This window comes from Globicephala melas, chromosome 18, assembly GCF_963455315.2.
Source record: "Globicephala melas chromosome 18, mGloMel1.2, whole genome shotgun sequence".
Taxonomy (NCBI): domain Eukaryota; kingdom Metazoa; phylum Chordata; class Mammalia; order Artiodactyla; family Delphinidae; genus Globicephala; species Globicephala melas.
This window is the reverse complement of record NC_083331.1, coordinates 24,468,093-24,492,723: the sequence shown is the minus strand read 5'-3', so window position 1 is coordinate 24,492,723 and position 24,631 is coordinate 24,468,093. Positions and strand designations below refer to the sequence as shown.

The window sequence follows — 24,631 nt, the reverse complement described above, 5'->3', positions numbered from 1 at the left end:
TAATATTAACTTTTCTAAGCAACATAAAGTTCTAAAAATAATGTTTGATCCCAAAATATGATTAAGTAGAAGAATAAGCAGATGATTAAACAGATATGATTATGCAGAAAAATTAGTACAGTTTTGCATTTTTCTTCCTTTTTAGGGTCTAATACTTATATACTCATAACTTTGCATAAGTGAACTGAAAAACTGCATCTTTCTAAGTAACAGAAAACATACAGATATATATATATATATGTTTATATACACACACATATATATGTTTCCAGCCACTGCTGTATTTAGAATTAGTTCTAGAAGCAATTGGCAACATGAAGGAGTTCTGCTGCTCCATCCTTTTAGATGTTAATGGTTTCCTTCTGTAAATGAATAATGATATATTCTGTCTGAGTTCAAAAATAGAATTCTGCATCACATATGAGTACATGTAACTGTGGTTTTGGCTCTCTTTTAAGGGGGGCAGGGAGGAGAAGCGAGTGAGCAATTTTATTATGTTTGTATTTGACTGGGAGAAAAGTAACCTCTGGATGACCTCAATGTCCTAAAGTCTGAAGTTCTAAACTTTGTACAGATGTAATAAGTAATCTCATGGGGCGGGTGGGGGGAGGAGGCTTTATTTTTAGGCATGGCAAAATTTCCCTTTCCTCACTTAAGATTTTATTTTAGCCAGGAATTTTTGAACAACTTCTTAAACTAACCAGGGAAATGTATCTGTTGCCAAGCTGTATAAAGACAAGGGAGAGATGAATTAATGGAAGTACTTCTCTACAATATTTTAGCTCCTTTGTCAGGGCAGAATGGGGGAGAACGAACTGATGGCAGTGCACACATTTTTTATTCGATTACAATTATTTATCATTTGTTACCTTTTACAGTTACATGCTGTTCATCTGGAATTAAGGAGGTCTTAGATCCTAGCAGGGACATAATATAAAACCGACAGCTGATATATCCTCTCTAGGAAAAGAAGAGGCAGTTCAGAGTACAGGTAGCGAAAGTATCCTGATAAGCTGTGCGTGCCTGCTCAGGGCATTGAGGTACCCTTCTGGAAAACTGTTGAAACTGGTCTAAGGGATAAGCCAGGTAGCATGCAAGAATGCCAGGAGGGGAAGTGTGGGCTGTGCAAGTCAAGCACAGCTTTACACTGAAAAACAGATTTTCTTTGATGAAAGTCCTTATAAGTGAGCAGGGTATTGGTCAGCAATGTTGCCAAATAACTGGATCTTTTGAGAAAATAAAATACTTCCTGAGAACCTGAAAATCTCGTACTTTTAAAGAATTGGTATATGTAAATTTGACAGTTTATCTGACAGCTGAAAATCTGGCAAGATTGTTTGAATAAATACTCCAAATGCAGACTCCTATTTAAATCTGATTGGTTTCCTGAATCAAAAATCACCAAGACATGTGCTTTTTAGGACAGATTCTTCTGGCTATAGAATTCAATTCAATGGCATTGGTATTTTGTTGGAAATCTAGAAAGTAAAACCCTTATTCCAATGTGATGGACACAAACCTTTATAAGCAATAGCTGGATATTGATAAATTCTGCTTCTAGGAGAAAGCCATATTGAAAAAAATTGTGAAAACCAGAAAAAATTTTATTAACTCAGAATTTATGATAATTATTTAGGCAAAGTCTAAAGTTAACTTATTTACTCAACGAAATACTGCTGTGTTACTTATGCAACTTTTTATTCTTGATTAGAAACAGTCTAAAAGTACTGTTTCTAGGTAACACTTTACTTTCACAGTGTGTTTAAATACTTAACAAGTAACAACATTACATTTTTTCCATATTTTCCTATTATGAATACTTTAAAAAATTTTCAGACCATTCTTTTCCCCACATTTCTGCAGTGAGCGACAGCATGGATGAAGTTTAATTCTGGTGATGTCAATCCAATTTGGTTTGAACCTCAGTTCTACTATGTATTTACTGGGCAAGTTATTTAAACTTACTGAGACTCAGTTTTCTCACACGTAAATATTGCTAAAGCTACCTCGCTGGGCCTGTGGAAGAATAACACGGAATAATGTATGTAACCTTTTCCTTGACACATTTGTCAGCATTTAATAATTGATCCTCCTCCTTGAGATATTCATCACTTGCCGTCTGGGATACCACACCCTGGTGTAACCATCTACTTCACTGGGCACTCATTTTCAGTTCCCCTGGGTTGATTCATCCTCACCTCTCTCATTTCTTAATATTTCATTGCCCCAGGGCTTAGTCCTCAGACTTCTCTTTTCCACCCACATTCATTCCCTTAGTGATCTCTTTCAGTTTCATGACTTTAAATAACATTTATATGCCAATGATGCCCAATGTATGTTTCCTGTTCTGACTTCTCCGTTAAACACCAGGATCACCTACTTGGATATGTTATAGGCATCTCGAATTTAATCATACATCTAATCTTCCCCTCCAAATCAATTCCTTCCTCATCTCAGTTCATGGCAGGTCTATCCTTCCAGTTGCTCAGGCCCTACATCTTAAAGTTGATCTTAGTTTACTCTCTTTCGCCTCATATATCTGATCTGTTCAGAAATCTTCTTGGTCCCACCTTCAGAATATATCCAGAATCCATCATTACTTATGACCGCCATCCTCCTCCAAACTGCAATGATCTCTTGCTTGGACCATTGTAAAAATCTCTTCATTAATCTCCTTCACTCTGCTTTAGTACCTACAGACTATTCACCTAAGAGGAGCTGGAGAAATCTTTTAAAAATATAAGTCAGATCTTGCTTCTCCTCTGCTTGAAACCCTCTAAGACCTTCCCCTTTCCTCACAGTCAGGCCGCAGAACGTTAGAATGATTTACAAGGCTCTACAGCTCTGCTTCCCCAGCCTTCCACCACGTCCCTGACCCAACCCACTGAGTGACCTCTTTGACCCCACCTCCTTATACCCTCCCCCTCATTCAGTCTTCCCCACCACGCTTCTTTAAAGATGGAGAGCCATGTTCCAGCCTCTGGGCCTTTGAACTTACAATTCCTTTGCCTAGAACTCTCTTATTCCTGATATCTCTTCTCTCCCTCACCTCTATCAGATCTTTGCTTAAATATCACTTTCTCAGTTAGGCAATCCCTGCCCGCCCACCCTGTTTTAAAGGCAACCTTCCTCCCAGCCTTCTATTTTACTCTCCCTTGCTTCTCATCTTCTGACTTAAGATGTAATTATTTACTTTGCTTATTGTCTACCTTTTGCACCAGAACGTAAGCTTTTGAGAACAAGGATTTTTGTTGTTTTGTTCATGGCAGTATCCCTAATAGTAGGCACATGATACATATCTGATGAATGAATAATATGCTTAGTATACTATTTGGTAGATACTAGGTGGGTAATAGGTCTGCAAAAACATTGTACTCCTTTCTATTGGATAGTACAGATTAACTTAGACCTGGAGAATTCTCATTAATTGAAACACTGTCTTTTGACCTATATCTTCTGTTTGGAATTACTTTTAGCCTGACTCTGGGCATCTGTACTTTTCATTAGTGTTGTCTTACAATAGTAGTGATGGCTGGAACTTGAGCATCATTAGATACTAAAGAATCTCAGTGTATTCCTGCAATGGCCTGATGCCCTCCCAAAATTTGTAGGCTGAAGTCCTAAGCCCCAATATATTAGGAAGTGGGGCCTATGGAGATGATTAGGTCATGAAGGTGGAGTCTTCACAAATGGAATTACCACCCTTATAAAAGAGACACGAAAGAGATCCCTGCTCCTACTGCCGTGTGAGGCTACCATGAAAAGACAGCTGTCTAGGAAGTGGGTTCTCACCAGACGCTGAGTACGCAAGTGCCTTGATCTTGGACTTCCTAGGCTGCAGAACTGTGAGAAATAAATTTCTTCTGTTCATAAGCTACCTAGTCTATGGTACTTGTGTTACAGCAGCCCAAACAGACTAAGACAATTCCATTCAGTATATTTACATGGCTATCTCCACATAAAGAATGCCATTCAGGTTTCAGGTAAAATGTCATCTCCTAAGGGGAGATATCTCAGCACTCTTTTGAGTACCGTTTACCCTTTCATCTCCTCCTACCCTACCCCCATCATTCCTTAGGACCTTACCTTATTTTTATACAGCACCTATCACTACTTGAAATTGGTATTTATTTGTTGGCTTACTTGTTTGTTGTCTATCCCCGCAAAGAGAATGTAAGCTTCACAACAAAGAATTATCTAGCCTCAAATGTCATTAGTGATGAGGTTGAGAAGTCTCTGCAGAGAGGAAGATATTAGCCTGCCTTGTGGTACTGATAAAATACAACTCCTGATCCCGTCCTTCAGCCCCTGACCTCAATCTTTATGAAAGCACATATTTTTAGTTATAGGTTGAAAAACACTCTTGCCTTCTCCTTTGCATCAGTTACCCTGGGCATCATTAGACCATGTCATTACCTGCTGCTCATGGAGAATCACTTGACCCTTGAGGGGATTTCCCAGCGGCGCCACTGTCACAAATGGGTGCCAGACTCCACTGGCCGCTCTTGGGAAGATGTCAAAAAGGTCCACAAAGTAGCCGCTTTTCCCAGTCATATTCATAAAGTATAAGGAAACGGGATTGCATGCAACTACATAGAGAGTATTTTCCTCATTTTCTGAAATGACAAAAAAGTGTCAATTCCATGGTCTGCAATAGATTTTCTGACTGGTCAAAAGGTCCAGTGAAAAGTGAATCGTGAGGCAGCACACAATCAGAACTCAGCAGATGATTTGCAAATGGATTGATTAGGTTGAAGAGCACTTTCAGAAGCAATTTCGCACCTGCTGTAAATGTACATTGGGTCACACCTACCTATTCCTGGAAGTAAGTATCTGGTCCCCAAAGAATCTATAACATCTCATGCTAACACCATTAAATATTTAACACTCCTCAATGTCAGGAAATTCTTCCTTGCATGAAAGTATTTTATGCCTCAGTAAAAGTCTGTTCCCTCTTATTTTATTATTGGCTCAGATGGACAACAGCTGGTCAACATCTTCTATCTGCTAATCTGGCATTTCCCGGCTAGTTACTAGATCTTTAGGCTTTTCTAGTAAATAAGTAATCCCATTTTTTGTTCTTAGCTCTATGGATCTTATTTTCCAAATTATCTTTTTTCATATTTGTGTATTTATTATTACAAAGTCTCTGTCTTTTCAAACTAGTACTTGATTAGGTCCATTTTTTGAATTCTATTTCAGTGCTTCTTCAACTTTCAAGTGCATGTGCATCACCTGGGGATCCAATGAAAATGCAGATTCTGATTCAGTGGGTCTGAGGTGGGGTTTCAGACTCTGCTTTTCCAACAAGCTCCCACGAGATGTCACTGCTGTTGGTTTGAGGGCTTCCCTTAGAGAAGCCAGACTTTGGACTATGTTTCCCATAATCTCTATTTCTGGGAACCTTGAAGCAAGGGATTAAGCTGCTTCTGTATAATAAATGCTATTAACATCACTCATCATCCAGGTATCTATTTACAGTGGTCATATTTTCTGAACCCAAAACTAAGACACAAGATATGAAAATCTGGAAAAAAAATATAGTGTATGTGTGTGTGCATGTATATGTCATGTCTACACATAAAGACTAAATATATATAAAGATATAGAAAACTTAAATATATATAAATATATATAAAGATATGGTAAATTTAAATAAGCTAACATTGATAAGAAACACAAATCAATGGAAGGGCAGAAGAAGACATATGATTTAAGAGACAATGTGAACTCTGTGTGTGTGTGTGTGTGTGTGTGTGTGTATGTATGTGTGCTACAGTTCTAAATATCAGATAGAATCACACAACTTATAATTTAAGAATCTTTTTAATGCTTCTACTATCAGCACAAATAAGTTCAATTCAACATTTATTGAGCACCTTTGTACACAGTATAGGGACCAGGGAATATAATAACAGTATTAATAGAAATGTAAAAAGAAAAAAATAAATAGAAATGTACTTCACGAACTTACAATTGCTCTCTCTTATTGCAGGCATTAAGTGCTGTTTGGTCTTCGGCTCAAATATATATATATATATATATATATATATATATATATATACACATACACACACACAGACACACACACACACACACACATATATATATGTATATTTAACCCTGACGCTAACCCAAGAAAATGTTCTTTCCTCTCACCAATATAGAATAGGTAAAAAAACAAAGAAATAAAAAACAACACAAAAACCTAGCTTGCAAATGTGGACAACACTAAAATAGAGGGTTGAATTATGTGAGGGACAGCAAATGAGTTCATTTTTAAGGACCAATTCTGACTGGCTCACAGTGGCTGCCTGTGAGAATTGTGAGGCTGTGACAAGGTTTAATGACACGTGTCACTGGCATGGGGCAGAGGATCACAGCATACTTACTTACAATCTCTAAATGTGAGACAAGGGCAAAGTTCAAATTTTATCCGTAAGATTCATACTTAGTCTCTACTAGTGAATGTAAAATATCTTAACAGGGGCACCAATCTGTTACCAACAAAAACCCTGTACATTTTAAAAGCACATATTTTTACTCAACATAGCTGATGTTGGAGAGAACATCCACAGAACTTACATGAACAAAAACTTGCTTCTGAATTTTTGCCTGAATAACCTCCATTGTAGACAAGTTAGAGAATTTCTCCCTTTCCCCTGCCATCACTTCTGTTTATATCACCTTGGTAACTGCCATCAATTGAAAACTTCTGCCAAAAAGTACCCAGGGCACACCGCATGAATCAGTAGGTAATGGCAACAGTCCAGAGAAGCAGATGCCAGAAATTCACATCCTTTATTTGCCATTCTTTACAACAAGAGGTTTAATGACTGCAAATCCTCCTGCTTTCAGGGTTCATGCAATCACCAAACTGGAATCCGAGCCAAAAAAAAATCCAATGTTTTTCCTTTTTCTTTCCCTCTTCTATTTTTAGCACACGCCTGGGTGTGTTTAACTTTGTGCTACAATGGTAATGAGAAGCAGACATATGCATATAAACTCAGCAGTGCTTATGTGGATTTCACAATAGTATTTTGTTAGGTTGTTATAGGAAATTAGTTCTAAATTACATATAATTGCCATCCAATCCAAGAATGACACAGTTACTGAGTCTATCATAGACTTCTTGATGTCTACAGGTTATTTTGATCCTGCTTTTAAAAAAATCACTGCAGGAAGGAAAAATCAAAAGAATAAACTGACATACCATGTGATGTAGCGATGTCGCAGATTAAGTTAATTTCATCCAATGGTAACTTCCAGGAGGCACATTCTTCAGTAAAGGTTTGGGATCTTCCTTCATGTCTTTCTATTGGATACTCCTGTATGTTTATAAGTGCTGGACCCTACAAAAAATAGTTATCTGAGTTAAGACATTTGTGTAGTTGGCAAAAAGTAGAAAAGCTAAAGTTCTTCCAAAATACAGATTTTCAGTTCAAATATTCCACATCTTGATATGCCTCTTCTCATTTTACTGACTAGCATGACACTTATAACAATCATAATACCATATACTTGCATTTATAAATGCTTTCACATGTGCTATCTTATTTAATTTCTCACTTTCTTTTTTTTTTACTCACAAAATATAGCAGATGTAAAATCCCATAGGAGTTCTCATTCCTTCATTCTTTCCTAAGCAAGTTTTGAACTTCAAGTATTGGGACACAGAGCTGTCCAAACCAGAATAATTTTTTAAATACAGTTGACTCTTGAACATTGATTTGCATGCCCTTACAGTCCTTAATTAATCAAAAATGTTTGGGTTAGATATTTACTATTTTGCCATCCATGGGTGCTCTCACCCCTTCTATCTAGGCTGTATCTTAGGAGCTAGAAGATTAAAAACGACATTCCTCACACTCCTATTGCAACTAGTGACTGATACTAGTTAATGTACTGTCTGAGGCTGCTTTTTTGCTCCCATGGCAAAGTTGAGTAGTTGTGACAGAATCTGTATGGTCACAATGCCTAACATATTTACTATCTGGCCCTTCACAGGAAAAGTTTGCTGAGCCTGCCTTACTGTGCAGCTCCCAACAACAGGGGTGGTAGCAGAAGCAAAAACACTCATCTTGAAACCAAAAGTCCAGCGATGGTCCCTTGACTCTGTTCCTCCTGTCCTTTCTAATGATTTTATAAGCATCTAATTCCCCACAGTCAAACCTAGAGGGGTTTCTATTGCAACTAGTGACGGATATTCCTTTGCCCTTTTTCACGAAAACAAATATAATGGAGTGACCATCCTATCTGACTTTCCTGAAATACAGGATAGCGCTTAGGAATTCTACTGGTCATTAGCCATTACCTACACTGAGTCCCTCAGAGGCCAGACTGGCTTAAGAATTAGAGCAGAAGTTAATCTATTCTACAATAACATCAGAACAAGTCATTTCTGAGATTGAATGGATTTTCTCCAGGGAAGATACAGAAAAATGGATAACATTCAATATTCTAATGAAGAAAGAATGATATCAACCTTTACATCTATACGATGAGTTTCTGCTGGACACAATAGTTTTTGCATTCCATTTCTTGACTGACCAATTGTCCAATAGCCCATGAAGGTCTGCTGTGGCAAAGGCAACCTGTCAAGGATTAATTTGAAGAATAAACATTTCTTCTTGTTTCCAAGTCATAGGAAAAAATAATGAGCCATATATTACCGACCACACAAGCAAATTTGAGGAATGCTTTACTTAGAAGTGAGTTATATTTAATTTTATTAAAAGATAGTCTTTAATATGATATTTAAAACATACTTTGAAAAGAAAAAGATTTCACATTTCAGAAACTCAGAAGGTAAGGTCCTAGTCTGTTTTTACCTTAATGACAAATATAATTAGGGTTTACATATTTTTTCCCTGAATTGGTAAATACTTAGCAATTTAATATCAAATTCCCATTACAGTATAGGAAGGATTTAGGAAAAACAATGGAGCAATCCATCAATTTTTTCATTCTATTCTCCTAAATTTGAAATCAAATAATAAATAGTACACAGTACTACCAGTCACATGCTTGTAAGTTGTACAGGGCAAATTTCATAGGGTCTATCTTAGCACTTTAATTTTTTTTTTTTAACTTTGACTCGACATATAATATACCTACAGAAACGTTCATATAAATGTGCCACTTAGTCCTGAGCACACGTGTGCGTCCAGCACCCAAGCATCACCAACACTCAGAAACTCCCATGGACCACTTCAGTCATTACCCCTACCAAGGGAGCTACTATTCTGACTTCTAATGGAATTATTCTGTGTTTAGATTCCATTTTATTTAAAATTACATTTAAACAAAATAACTTGCGAAAACAAATATAGCAACGCTAAAGTACAAACCCACAGACAAATTCTTTAGAATAAGTTTTTACTTTTTAATCATGCTACCTTTTCTTTGAATCTTTAAAAGAGGAACCATTAATTTGTCACTTAATTCATTATAAATTTCTTATTCCATGGTAAGTGAAGGCCAAAAATGATGCGGAGTTAAAAGTTCTTTAAAAATAAGGCACGTATATGTGGCTATAAATTGAAATGTATGCTTGAAATGAGCGTGATGATCATTAAAAGAGTACATATTGATATTTAGAAAATCATTTTATTTTCAGTGAAAGAGTAATCTGACAAAATATCTCCATATACTTAATAAGACCACACAAGGCTTAGATATTTTTTGCATAGAATACGAAACCAGAGAAGATTGGTTCAAGATGGCGGAGTAGAAGGATGTGCTCTTACTCTCTCTTGCAAGAACACCAGAATCACAACTAACTGCTGAACAATCATTGACAGGAAGACACTGGAACTCACCAAAAAAGATACTCCACATCCGAAGACAAAGGAGAAGCCACAATGAGATGGTAGGAGGGGCACAATCACAACAAAATCAAATCCTATAGCTACTGGGTGGGTGACACAAACTGGAGAACACTTATACCACAGAAGTCCACCCACTGGAGTGAAGGTTCTGAGGCCCACGTCAGGCTTCCCAATCTGGGGTTCCAGCAATGGGAGGAGGAATTCCTAGAGAATCAGACTTTGAAGGCTAGCTGGATTTGAATGCAGGACTTCGACAGGACTGGGGGAAACAGAGACTCCACTCTTGGAGGGCACACACAAAGTAGTGTGTGCACCGGGACCCAGGGGAAGGAGCAGTAACCCCACAGGAGACTGAACCAGACCTACCTGCTAGTGTTGGAGGGTCTCCTGCAGAGGCAGGGGGTGGTTGTGTCTCACCGTGAGGACAAGGACACTGGCAGCAGAAGTTCTGGGAAGCACTCCTTGGTGTGAGCCCTCCCAGAGTCCGCCATTAGGCCCACCAAAGAGCCCGGATCGCCTCAGGCCAAACAATTAACAGGGAGGAAACTCAGCTCCACCCATCAGCAGACAAGAGGATTAAAGTTTTACTGAGCTCTGCCCACCAAAGCAACAGCCAGCTCTGCCCACCACCAGTCCCTCCCATCAGGAAACTTGCACAAGCCTCTTAGATAGCCTAATGCACCAGAGGGCAGACAGCAGAAGCAAGAAAAACTACAATCCTGTAGCCTGTGGAACAAAAACCACATTCACAGAGAGACAGACAAAATGAAAAGGCAGAGGGCTATGTACCAGATGAAGGAACAAGATAAACCCCGAGAAAAACAACTAAATGAAGTAGAGATAGGCAACTTTCCAGAAAAAGAATTCAGAATAATGATAGTGAAGATGGTGCAGGACCTCAGAAAAAGAATGGAGGCAAAGATCGAGAAGATGCAAGAAATGTTTAACAAAGATCTAGAAGAACTAAAGAACAAACAAACAGAGATGAACAATACAATAACTGAAATGAAAAATACACTAGAAGGAATCAATAGCAGAGGCAGAAGAACAGATAAGTGACCTGGAAGACAGAATGGTGGAATTCACTGCTGTGGAACAGAATAAAGAAAAAAGAATGAAAAGAAATGAAAACAGCCTAAGAGACCTCTGGGACAACATTAAACACAACAACATTCGCATTATAGGGGTCCCAGAAGGAGAAGAGAGAGAAAGGACCCGAGAAAATATTTGAAGAGATTATAGTTGAAAACTTCCCTAACATGGGAAAGGAAATAGCCACCCAAGTCCAGGAAGTGCAGAGAGTCCCATACAGGATAAACCCAAGGAGAAACACACCGAGACACATAGTAATCAAATCGGCAAAAATTAAAGACAAAGAAAAGTTATTGAAAGCAGCAAGGGAAAAATGACAACATACAAGGGAACTCCCATAAGGTTAAAAGCTGATTTCTCAGCACAAACTCTACAAGCCAGAAGGGAGTGGCATCATATACTTAAAGTGGTGAAAGGGAAGAAACTACAACCAAGATTACTCTACCCAGCAAGGATCTTGTTCAGATTCGATGGAGAAATCAAAAGCTTTACAGACAAGCAAAAGCTAAGAGAATTCAGCACCAACAAACCAGCTTTACAACAAATGCTAAAGGAACTTCTCTAAGTGGAAAACACCAGAGAAGAAAAGGACCTACAAAGCCAAACCCAAAACAATTAAGAAAATGGTAATAGGAACACAAATATCGATAATTACCTTAAACAGGAATGGATTAAATGCTCCAACCAAAAGACACAGACTTGCTGAATGGATACAAAGACAAGACCCATATATATTCTGTCTACAAGAGACCCACTTCAGACCTAGGGACACATTCAGACTGAAAGTGAGGGGATGGAAAAAGATATTCCATGCAAATGGAAATCAAAAGAAAGCAATACTCATATCAGATAAAATAGACTTTAAAATAAAGAATGTTACAAGAGACAAGGAAGGACACTACATAATGATCAAGGGATCAATCCAAGAAGGAAATATAACAATTATAAATATATATGCCCCCAACATAGGGGCACCTCAATACATAAGGCAACTGCAAACAGCTATAAAAGAGGAAGTCGACAGTAACACAATAATAGTAGGGGACTTTAACACCTCACTTACACCAATGGACAGATCATCCAAACAGAAAATTAATAAGGAAACACAAGCTTTAAATGACACAATAAACCAGATAGATTTAATTGATATTTGTAGGATATTCCATCCCAAAACAGCAGATTACACTTTCTTCTCAAGTGCGCATGGAACATTCTCCAGGTTAGATCACATCTTGGGTCACAAATCAAGCCTCAGTAAATTTAAAACTGAAATCATATCAAGCATCTTTTCTGACCACAACGCTATGAGATTAGAAATCAATTACAGGAAAAAAACACAAACACATGGAGGCTAAACAAGACGTTACTAAATAACCAAGAGATCACTGAAGAAATCAAAGAGGAAATCAAAAAATACCTAGAGACAAATGATAATGAAAACACAACGATCCAAAACCTAGGGGATGCAGCAAAAGCAGTTCTAAGAGGGAAGTTTGTAGCTATACAAGCCTACCTAAAGAAACAAGAAAAATCCCAAATAAACATTCTAAACTTACCCCTAAAGGAACAAGAGAAAGAAGAACAAACAAAACCCAAAATTAGCAGAAGGAAAGTAATCATAAAGATCAGAGCAGAAATAAATGAAATAAAAACAAAGAAAACAATAGCAAAGATCAATAAATCTAAAAGCTGGTTCTTTGAGAAGATAAACAAAATTGATAAACCATTAGCCAGACTCATCAAGAAAAAGAGGGAGAAGACTCAACTCAATGAAATTAGAAACAAAAAAGAAGTTACAACAGACACCGCAGAACTACAAAGCATCCAAAGAGACTACGACAAGCAACTCTATGATAATAAAATGGACAACCTGGAAGAAATGGGAAAAATTCTTAGAAAGGTATAACCTTCCAAGACTGAACCAGGAAGAAACAGAAAATATGAACAGACCAATCACAAGTAATGAAACTGAAACTGTGATTAAAAATCTTCCAACAAACAAAAGTCCAGGACCAGATGGCTTCACAGGTGAATTCTCTCAAACATTTAGAGAAGAGCTAACACCCATCCATCTCAAACTCTTCCAAAAAACTGCAGAGGAATGAACACTCCCAAACTCACTCTATGAGGCCACCATCACCCTGATACCAAAACCAGATAAAGATACTACAAAAAAAGAAAATTACAGACCAATATCACTGATAAATATAGATGCAAAAAGCCTCAACAAAATAGTAGCAAACACGGGCTTCCCTGGTGGCGCAGTGGTTGAGAGTCCGCCTGCCGATGCAGGGGATACGGGTTCGTGCCCTGGTCCAAGAAGATCCAACATGCCACAGAGCGGCTGAACCCATGAGCCATGGCCACTGAGCCTGCGCGTCCGGAGCCTGTGCTCCGCAATGGGAGAGGCCACAACAGTGAGAGGTCTGCGTACAGCAAAAAAAAAAAAAATACTAGCAAACAGAATCCAACAACACATTAAAAGGATCGTACACCATGATCAAGTGGGATTTATCCCAGGGATGTAAGGATCCTTCAATATAGGCAAATCCATCAATGTGATACACCATATAAACAAATTGAATAAAAACCATATGATCATCTCAATAGATGCAGAAAAAGCTTTTGAAAAAATTCAACACCTATTTATGATAAAAACTCTCTAGAAAGTGGGCATAGAGGGAACCTCCCTCAACATAACAAAGGCCATATATGACAAACCCACAGCAAACATCATTCTCAATGGTGAAAAACCGAAAACATTTCCCCTAAGACCAGGAACAAGACAAGGATGTCCACTCTTGCCACTATTATTCAACACAGTTTTGGAAGTCCTAACCACGGCAATCAGAGAAGAAAAATAAATGAAAGGAATACAAATTGGAAAAGAAGTAAAATTGTCACTGTTTGCAGATGACATGATACTATACATAAAGAATCCTAAAGATGCCACCAGAAAGCTACTAGAGCTAATCAATGAATTTGGTAAAGTTGCAGGATACAAAATTAATGCACAGAAATCTCTTGCATTCCTATATACTAATGATGAAAAATCTGAAAGAGAAATTAAGGAAACACTCCCATTTACCATCGCAACAAAAAGAATAAAATACCTAGGAATAAACCTACCTAGGGAGACAAAAGACCTGTAGACAGAAAACTATAAGACACTGTTGAAAGAAATTAAAGATGATACAAACAGATGGAGAGATATACCATGTTCTTGGATTGGAAGAATCAACACTGTGAAAATGACCATACTACCCAAAGCAATCTACAGATTCAATGCAATCCCCATCAAATTACCAATGGCATTTTTTACAGAACTAGAAAAAAAAGTCTTAAAATTTGTATGGAGACACAAAAGACCCCGAATAGCCAAAACAGTCTTGAGGGAAAAAAACGGAGCTGAAGGAATCAGACTTCCTGACTTCAGACCATTCTACAAAGCTACAGTAACCAAGACAATATGGTATTGACAAAAAAACAGAAATATAGATCAATGGAACAGGATAGAAAGCCCAGAGATAAACCCATGCACCTATGGTCAACTAATCTATGACAAAGGAGGCAAGCATATAAAATGGAGAAAAGACAGCCTCTTCAATAAGTGGTGCTGGGAAAACTGGACAGCTCCATGTAAAAGAATGAAATTAGAGGGCTTCCCTGGTGGCGCAGTGGTTGAGAGTCCGCCTGCCAATGCAGGGGACACGGGTTCGTGCCCCGGTCCGGGAGGATCCCACGTGCTGCGGAGCGGCTGGGCCCATGAGTGATGGCCACTGGGCCTGCGTGTCCGGAGCCTGTGCTCCATGGCGGGAGAGGCCACAGCAGTGAGAAGCCCGTGTACCGCAAAAAAAACCCAAAACAAAACAAACAACAACAACAAAAAGAATGAAATTAGAAAACTCCCTAACACCATACACAAAAATAAACTCAAAATGGATTAGAGACCTAAATATAAGACCAGACACTATAAAACTCCTAGAGGAAAACATAGGAAGAACACTCTTTGATATAAATCACAGCAAGATCTTTTTTGATCCACCTCCTAGAGTCATGGAAATAAAAACAAAAATAAACAAATGGGACCTAATGAAACTTAAAAGCTTTTGCAAAGCAAAGGAAACTACACACAAGACCAAAAGACAGCCCTCATAATGGGAGAAAATATTTGCGAACAAATCAACGGACAAAGAATTAATCTCCAAAATATATAAACACCTCATGCAGCTCAATATTAAAAAAGCAAACAAGCCAATCAAAAAATGGGGAGAAGACCTAAATAGACATTTCTCCAAAGCAGACATACAGATGGCCAAGAAGCACATGAAAAGCTGCTCAACATCACTAATTATTAGAGAAATGCAAATCCAAACTACAGTGAGGAATCACCTCACACCAGTTAGGATGGGCATCATCAGAAAATCTACAAACAAATGCTGGAGAGGGTGCGGAGAAAAGGGAACCCTCTTGCACTGTTGGTGGGAATGTAAATTGATACAGCCACTATGGAGAACAGTATGGAGGTTCCTTAAAAAACTAAAAACAGAATTACCATATGACCCAGCAATCCCACTACTGGGCATACACCCAGAGAAAACTATAATTCAAAAAGACATATGCACCCCAATGTTCATTGCAGCAGTATGTACAATAGCCAGGTCATGGAAGCAACCTAAATGCCCAGTGACAGACCAATGGATAAAGAAGATGTGGTACATGTATACAATGGAATATTACTCAGCCATAAAAAGGAATGAAATTGGGTCATTTGTAGAGATGTGGATGAATCTAGAGACTGTCATACAGAGTGAAGTAAGTCAGAAAGAGAAAAAGAAATATCGCATATTAACCCATATATGAGGAACCTAGAAAAATGGTACAGATGAACCGGCTTGCAGGGCAGAAATTGAAACACAGATGTAGACAACAAACATATGGACACCAAGGGGGGAAAGTGGCGGGGGATGGTGGTGGTGGTGTGATGAATTAGGTGATTGGGATTGACAGGTATACACTAATATGTATAAAATGGATAGCTAATAAGAACCTGCTGTATAAAAAATAAATAAAATTAAATTTAAAAAAGGTTTGCTAAATTGTACAAAAAAAGAATATGAAACCATGCTTTCTGGTGGAATATGATTTTTGTCCTTTGAAATGTTAATGTTTAACACAGAAGGAAAGAAATTTAAAAGAAATTTACATTGAAATTTTTCTAAGTCATAAATCATTCGGAAGTACGTATGTGTTTTTGTATCTGTCATTTAAAATACATTTTAGGTACGTGGACAATTATCCTGATCGGTCATCCACTTATTTCCATGTTTCTACCGGTAATGAGGTGGAAGAGGCAGTGAGTCAGAGGATTTACTATTACTGTGTTCTCTCTTAAATGTTATAAAAACACATTTCCGTGTCAAAAGGGCAGATCTTGAAAACATCTCATAGACTGGAATCTCCCTGTCCTTGTTTAGGGAATGAACAGGATTCTTCATTGCTTTCAGCAGTTCACCAAAGGAGAATTAAGTCTCTAAATACAGAGGAGAAAACAAAGGAAGGAGACACACCTAAGTTCCCTCTAGTGTAGAAGACTTAGTAGGTTCTAGTGCTAGTTCTTTTATTAACTAGCAAACTTGTGAAGGGAAAAGTTAGACAATTTCTCTGAGTGTTAATTTCTTCCTTTGTGAGATGAAAGGGATAATCTGTAAGGTTCTGGTTTCTTACAGCTGGGGGAGGTCTCTGATGATCACTAAAGTGAGTGGAGCGAAGTACCAGTGGTAGATCTTACATTACCTTAGTGCTCTGGAGTTAAAATAAATAAACAGAATGAAATTATCTATACCTATCTATACCTATCTATACCTATACCTATCAATAGAATAGGTGCCTGATAGACAAAATTGCTGTTTTTTTTTTTTTAAAAAAAGGAGCTCTACATACATCCTAAATTGGCTCTTTGAAGACAAGAGAAACAGTTACACATCTGGAAATCTAATCAGAAGTGGAGAACTGCTTAATAAAAATGATGCTCGGTTGATAGGTTGAAATCTAGCCTAAAAAAATGTCTAATATATCCTTTAATAATCCCACAAAGTATCATACAGATGCTAAAAACAAAACAAAACCAAAAACCTTTATCCATTTGGGAAAAAGTAACTTTGCTTGACTTCCAATTTTTACTGACAACCCCCAGGGATATTCATGAAAGCTGCTTTGAACTTGCCAACTCATTCTAAGTAACAGTCATGGAAATTACAGGTTGCCTGGTTCCATTTAAAAATAGTACTAGCAGTTTGGTTGGCAGAGTATGGGAAAGACCTTCAGGTGCCCCATATAGAAGCTATTCCAGAACCACATAACAAGATGCTATTAGCGTTAACAATTGCAACTGAAAGTCACATACGCAGGGTGTTCTGCTGTTGCACAATCAAACTGACTCTGTCAGATCCTTGGTAACACAGGGAGTTGTTTCTAGACTTCCTGTGGGCTCCAGGCTGGCCAACTGAGGTAAACCAAAGCCCCTCATTTATTTTCCACTAAGTCCTCCCAATAAGTTGTGGAAAAATTTGATGGTTATTAACTCTCTCCCCTTCAATAAGTTAGTAGTTAGGGGGAAGGGGAATTATAACTGAGTGTATGAATAAGCTTTGGAATTCGAGACATATTCAACAGTAATTTGGGGGTAATTCTAACTACTAACCAGTTAGCAAAAGGCCCTATATTCCATTACTGAAATCTGTCATTCAACTCCAACCAGACTTAAGTTGTTATACCTGACCTGATTGAAACAACAATGCCATTTTCCATAGTTTTAAGATCTTGTCACTTGTATTGTTTAAGTTTGTTAAAGTCCTAGCTGGAATGATGTCTGGATTTGATTTTAAAGGGGAAGAGGATGAACTTAAGACTTATTAATAGTACTACTTTTTATCATGTCATTCATGAATTTATGTTTTTTAAAACAATGAAGTATTTCAATTCATATGTTGTGATGTTTCTTAATCCCTTGTGGAAGAATTAATAAAGATCTGGAAGAAAAACTTTTAACTCAAAAAAAAAGGTGACTTTCAAAATTATGACTCAGGTCAAATTATAGCACTTAGCCAAGTTACAGAAAGGAAAAAGTTTTTTTTAAGCATGCATACATTTCATAACACGGTGCACACGGACACCAAAGTTGAGTTATAGAGTCTGAATGACATACAAGAGATTTGTCTAAGATTGTTCCATAGAGGTGAGCTGGGGTTTTAAAGAGTATGTTCTGGCAAACTTCTGCCTTCTCTGAACATTTGCCAATACTATTTCTGGAGTATGAAAGAAACACATGAAAAAGATTTGGATCTTTCTAGGGGCATTCTGCAAAAGTTGTTGATATACCTATTATCAACAATTCCTAAAACATTTCCTTACCACAAGAACTACTAATTTTCATGGGAATAATGGAACCCTTCTGGGTAGTTCCACCGACACTCAAAAATTCACCAATTACTACCATCTTTGAGAAGAAAAAGAACAACTCCAATTTTAGCAGGCCTCACTCATTCCTAATGTTTTAAATCTAACCTCTGGTAATAATTAACTGAGTTTACTGGAACCTTTAATAGAATAACACTGACAAATATTTCCACCTTTGGTTCTTACCCCTTCCTCTTACTCTCCAGCTAATGTATGCCTTAGTTACCTCAAATTGCTACTTGCTGTTCCTGAACACGCTATGCATTTTCATGCTTCCATGAGGTTATTACTTCAGCCCGGAATTCCTTTCTGCTATTGCCTCTTTGATGAAATCCTTCTCATTTTTAAGGCCCAATTCAAATGTTACTTCCCCTTGCATCCCTCTCCCATATTTCTTTCTGGGCAGAATGAATCTCTTGCTCTTCTGGGTTTCCATGGAAATTTGTACATATGGAACTCTTAGAAACTCTTAAGATAGAGTTCTGGAGAATTTGCCATTTTCAAATTTAAGACCTGATAGAGAATAACAGTTTTAGAGAGCATGGTCAGAAGTGAATCTATGAAATCCCTTGTAAATATTTATACTTACTAAAATAAAAAGTCAACACACTACATAGAGAAAACAGAAATGTCACTCTAAACACTTTAAATTAGTAATAATGGGTACTACTATCCCCAATTACCCTCCCTTGTTTGCTAGAAACTTCTGAATTTCCCTTCCCTATGGTCACACATGTTGCTGGTAAATAAATTTTGCTTTGCTGCGAATGATATGTACACGAGTATGTACATGTGCTTTCCCTTTCACTGGCTGGCTCTGCATTTAGACATTATGGTTTTCACTTTATAACTTAGACTCGTGCACCTCTGCCACCAAGGTCCTGCTGTGGTCACAGAAATAAAGATTCATTTGGATATAGGATGGAAAAAGATTTAGGGAGACTTGTTATTCTTGGCTAACACTTCTCAAATTGCTCCCTGGTATCCAGCGTGACACTGCGCAGGGTCTGTGCTGCTGCCCAGGGTCACTCCGTGCTAAAGCAGATGTTGTCACCTTGCTCCACATATCTCTGGCTTTCTTCTTCTTCATAGAAGATGTGAAACTACAGTTCTGGGGCTTGGGTTTCCTTTCCTCATCTCTCTTCAAATTTCACTGCAAAAACTTCTCTTTTTCTGCCATCTGCTTTACCAACTACATCTTAGTATTTTCCTATCTTAAATTCTTTCTGTTTCTAATTATTCACATGAATAATGACGGGGACTGAAACTTTCCCAGTTGGAAATTTTCCCAGAAAACAAACAAACAAACAAAAGTTGTTTGGGGCTTCCCTGGTGGCGCAGTGGTTGAGAGTCCGCCTCCCGATGCAGGGGACACGGGTTCATGCCCCGGTCCGGGAAGATCCCACATGCCACGGAGCGGCTGGGCCCGTGAGCCATGGCCGCGGGGCCTGCGCGTCCGGAGCCTGTGCTCCGCAACGGGAGAGGCCACAACAGTAAGAGGCCCAAGTAAAAAAAAAAAAAAGGTTGTTTGAGTCCTGTTATTTCCCACAAAAAGGACTCACAGGATGAGAAACCCTACTGCAAATGTAGTACTTTGAACATAAAATTGCGTAATAAGGTTGGGAGTTTACATGTTTTCCCAAGATTGTTAATTCATTGAAGGTAAGGCTGACATCTTACTCACTTGTATCTCTGGCACTCAGAATCCATCGACTCTGCTACGGAAACCTCTCTCACCGGCGTCCCTCTTTTTCATTCCCACTGCCACAATGGAAGCTCTCACTGTTCATCACCGGGATTACTGCAGTTGCTTCTCAGCAGGTAGGTCTTCCTGCCTTCAGTTTCACTGCCTTTCAGTTTCTTATCTTTAGAAAACTTAAAGGGGTCTTCCTAAATTATGAATCAGACCATGCTACTTTCTGGCTTCAAATTCTTCTAGGGTTCCCCCGACTCTTCTCTTCCTTTTAGTCTCACCACATAGCATGCCCTCATTTAATCTTTAGTTTTAGTCACCAAAATACTTGCATTTTCCAAAAGGCACCATGACCTCTTAAAACTGTCTCTGCTTGAAGCGCTTTCTTCTCCTTTATTTGCCTGGAGAACACCTAGTCATCCTATAAAGATTCAGCTTGGTTACTGTCCCTGAATCTCCCCCAGGGCAGAAGGCAGCAACCCCACCTCTTCACTCGCTCTTGTGTGGCTCTCACAGAACACAAGTCACTCTACTTCAGTGCTTCCCCAATTATAATGACCTCCTTGAAGGCAGGTACTGAGCCTTCTTCACCTTTATATTTCTGACTCCCTACTTAGTGTTTACCACATAAATGTACAATAGTGTTTGTTAAATGAATGAATATTTGGTTACATTACAACGGACAACATCTTCACCTACTTGTTTCTCATCTTGATGGCAAGTTGCAAACCACCATGGCAGATCTTCCTCACTGCATCCTGACTACATGACTCTCAACAAACAATGCAATCTACTTTGCAAGTGTATTTGGAAGAGTTACCTATTGGTCGGGATTGGGGATTTCTACTCAGCCAGGTGACAGATATCACTTACAAACGCCTAAAGGATCAAGGATAATTCTGTGAGACTGCTGAAGATGAGTATGGAAGAAGGTTCATAGATCTTGACAATTTCTATGTAGATTGGTTATATTTTTAAATTTTTCTCTGCACCCCCATAAAGGAGCTGAAAGCAAATAAAATGGCTGTGAAGCTACTTCATAATATACCAAGAGAATAAAGGGCAAGGACTATGAAACTGTGAAGCCCAATACCACCCTTCTGCTTATAATAGTGTCACTATGTAAATCTTACTGTTTTTGAAAACTGAGAGCTCTTTTATGAAGTGCAAGTAAATCATGATGCAGAGTGGAACTGCAGACCTTAGAACTTCACGATCAATATAATGAACTCATCTGTAAAAACCAGACTTCAAAAAGAAAATTATACCATATAATAGTTTGGAAAATGGAAGGAGAAGCACAAAACTTTAAGAAGTGCGACTTTTAATTTAATGGGATAAATAGTAAACGGATAATCATTCTTATATTGAAAGATACACCTTATGAAATTACTCCTAAGGGAGGCCCTGGTTGGGGATGTTTTTGATGTCTCTGGTACTTGGAAGACCCCGTAGTTGGTCTTGGTCAGAGAAGAAGCAGCTGCTGTTGATGTTCCAATTACATAGGATAAGTCTTAATGTAGAAAACTGATTCTAGACAGATACCCTTTTAAGACACATTCACTATAGATGAAGCTATTCTGTCTGCAAATGTGCACACCTGGCACTACTCTAAACAGAAAGATCAATACTAAACATGATCAGGTACCACACACTGCAATGAAATATCAACACCTCTTACAACAGGAAAGCATGACCTTAGTTACCTTCATCGGGAGTTCTGTTAAAATATGCTGTGAGACTGGCTGATAAAGTAATGAATGGTTGCTGATATAAGGGAGAAGAGTGACAACTTGTTCAGGTATCCAATTCATCTAGGGGCAGTGAACCATAGAATCTATGAGTTTGAAGGACATTAAAAGCTATTTAATCCGGTATTCTAAGTTTGAATCACTTGAGTACCTCCCCAACAAGATTCATCCTGATCTCTTTGAACCCGGACTACAAGAAGGTATACCCTACCTTTCCCCTGGGGAGTCCATTCCACCTTTGAACACAGGAGCTATTGGCCCCGCGATGGAGGCCAACTCTAATTTGTAATGACTTAGAAGCAACTCACAGATGCACAGAAAATGCACAGTGATTTATAATTATTCTGCCAAAGCTAACTATATAATGAGTGTGATTTTGAGGATGGTAGTTCTAAGTAAAGGATTCTATATAGAATAAACTGAAAAAAGAAAAGAATCGTTCTACTCATTTTGAAGAATTTGTGAATGTCACCTATTTTGACTTTTCAAAAATCAAATCCTTATTGTAGGAGAAAAGATATAAGCAAATTTGCTTGCATCATATAAAAAAGATGTTTTTATTTACTTCTGTAATCCATGACAAATGGCATTAATTTAAAGGACACTGTGATTAAAACGATGGGCCTAGTCACCACATAAAAGTTAAATGTATATTTTGCATGATACATGTCCCCAAAGGGTAGGAAATGAAATTTGGAAAACAACTCTGAAGTTTCTTTAGAAACATTACGTTTAAAATCTTGCAGTCCAGTGTTGATTACATTGCTTTCTCATGCAAGAATGTGGAGACTGCATGGTGAGTGAACAAAAGGCTCTGGAACAGACAGATCTGTGTTTGAATCTCCCATCCTGCCATTTATTAGTTGTATAATTTGTTAAGTTACTTAGAGTCTCTTGAGCCTCAGGTTCTTCATCTGTAACACATACACACACACACTCTTACACCTACTAGATAATAAAATAGGAAGGATTACTTGCCCAATAGAAAAAACAGAATTGTTATATAGATTGAGTTAGTATTTGTGAAGTGCTTAGAGCCCTTAGTAAGCATTTGATAAATATCAGTATTTTAATTTTTGCTGCCTTAGAAATGTGTTGTCTTCTCTCCCTTGATACGTTTATGTTGATGTCTACCAATGCATAAAGCTTACTTATATTGTGTTGAACTGCCATAGCAATGTCTGGTTAACTTGATTTCTCATTTGTCATTGGTAAGGGTGCCAGTGTTACACCCTTAGAGTAGGCATTGCAGAGCGGTGTAAGCTTTGCTGTCCTGGAGGCAAAGGTCCCACGAAATAGCAATTTCAGAATAGACCTTTACTTTAACATTTTAATTTTATTTAAATAAGAAAACAGAATGAAAAATTCCAGGGCCCAGATAGTCTATGGACATTTAAAAAATAAAATATAGAAAATAATACACGTTAGAATAGAAAGTGAGGCCCCCTTTCCCCTTTCCAGAGCCTCTCCCAAAGGCAACTACTATTAACAGCTACCACTGTGTTTTAAAATTATTTAAAATGTGAACCTATTAGAGAAATTTAATAAAAATATTGGCTAATATGGTCTTAGACCACATAAAGTTACCTTATTTTGCTTGAAAAATGAAGTTAATAAAATTTTAATAAAGGATTTGAAAGCAGAGAGAGAATACAGACATCAAGAGGACATTGGAGGAGTAATTACAAGACTCCATAGGGCTTCTTCACCAGCTATGGGACACTTTAAAAGAGCAGTCACATATAACAGTCATTTTTAGATGTACAGTCTGTCTAGCAACAGCATTTCTATGAGTCTGTAAAGGATAATGACATTGAAACATATGCATAAAGACACAAAGTGTTGATGTTAATGTGTTTATTCCTTACTTTGTGTTGAAATGCCAGAGAAATGCCTGGGATAAAGCACCTTAGATGCTTTATGATCTGTTCATTACGTCAGAATAAATATCTTAAGTCTAAAAACTCAACTAACAAGAGGGAAGGAGACAAAAGTGGGGTAATGGGAGGAATGTCATACATACTCGAATCTAAACCATTATAGATATATTTCTTTTCAACAAAGAAGAGTGAGAATGAAGTGTTTATAAAAGGATCTCCTTTCAGGGACATGTCTCTCCTATTAAGAAGAAAAACTCAGGAAAGAAAAACTAGAAAGAAATATTTCTCAGTTGAAATAACACATAGAATCCTAGGAAAAGATCTAGAAGGATTAAACAATGGTTGTCTCTGGATGGTGGAATTATTAGTGTTTTAATTTTCTTTTTGCTAATTTATTTAAAAAATAAATGGGATATCACTCTTCATTTAGTAAATATGCATCATAGAGAAATCCTACATATAAAAGCCTTTAAAGTTCCTCAAATTTTTTATTCTACTTGTCTTACACAAATAAATGTTTGGTAGACTGTAGATACTTTGCCAGTGACAAACAGGCAATAAATGCTTTGGGAAAAAAAAAAGAAACTGGCTTAAGAATAAACTAAGCAGGGCTTCCCTGGTAGCACAGTGGTTAAGAATCCGCCTGCCAATGTAGGGGACATGGGTTTGAGCCCTGGTCCAGGAAGATCCCATATGCTGCGGAGCAACTAAGCCCTTGCACCACAACTACTGCCTGCACTCTAGAGCCCGTGAGCCACAACTACTGAGCCCATGTGCCACAACTACTGAAGCCCGCGCACCTACAGCCCGTGCTCCGCAACAAGAGAAGCCACCGCAATGACAAGCCTGTGCACTGCAGTGAAGAGCAGCTCCCACTCTCTGCAACTAGAAAAAGCCTGCATGCAGCAACAAAGACCCAACGCAGCC

At 38.0% G+C, this 24,631-nt stretch overlaps 1 protein-coding gene across 1 annotated transcript in view; it reads right to left on the bottom strand.

Moving 5' to 3' along the window:
* The window catches only part of VWA8 (von Willebrand factor A domain containing 8), a 369,324-nt gene that overhangs the window by 124,512 nt on the left and 220,181 nt on the right, over nucleotides 1-24,631 (bottom strand). Inside the window, exons 27-29 of the mRNA XM_030882155.2 lie at nucleotides 8,486-8,594; nucleotides 7,214-7,352; nucleotides 4,417-4,616 (exon numbers count right to left, since the gene is read on the bottom strand). Of these exons, the coding sequence (XP_030738015.2) occupies nucleotides 4,417-4,616; nucleotides 7,214-7,352; nucleotides 8,486-8,594 (448 nt within the window). The remainder of the gene's footprint in view (nucleotides 1-4,416; nucleotides 4,617-7,213; nucleotides 7,353-8,485; nucleotides 8,595-24,631) is intronic.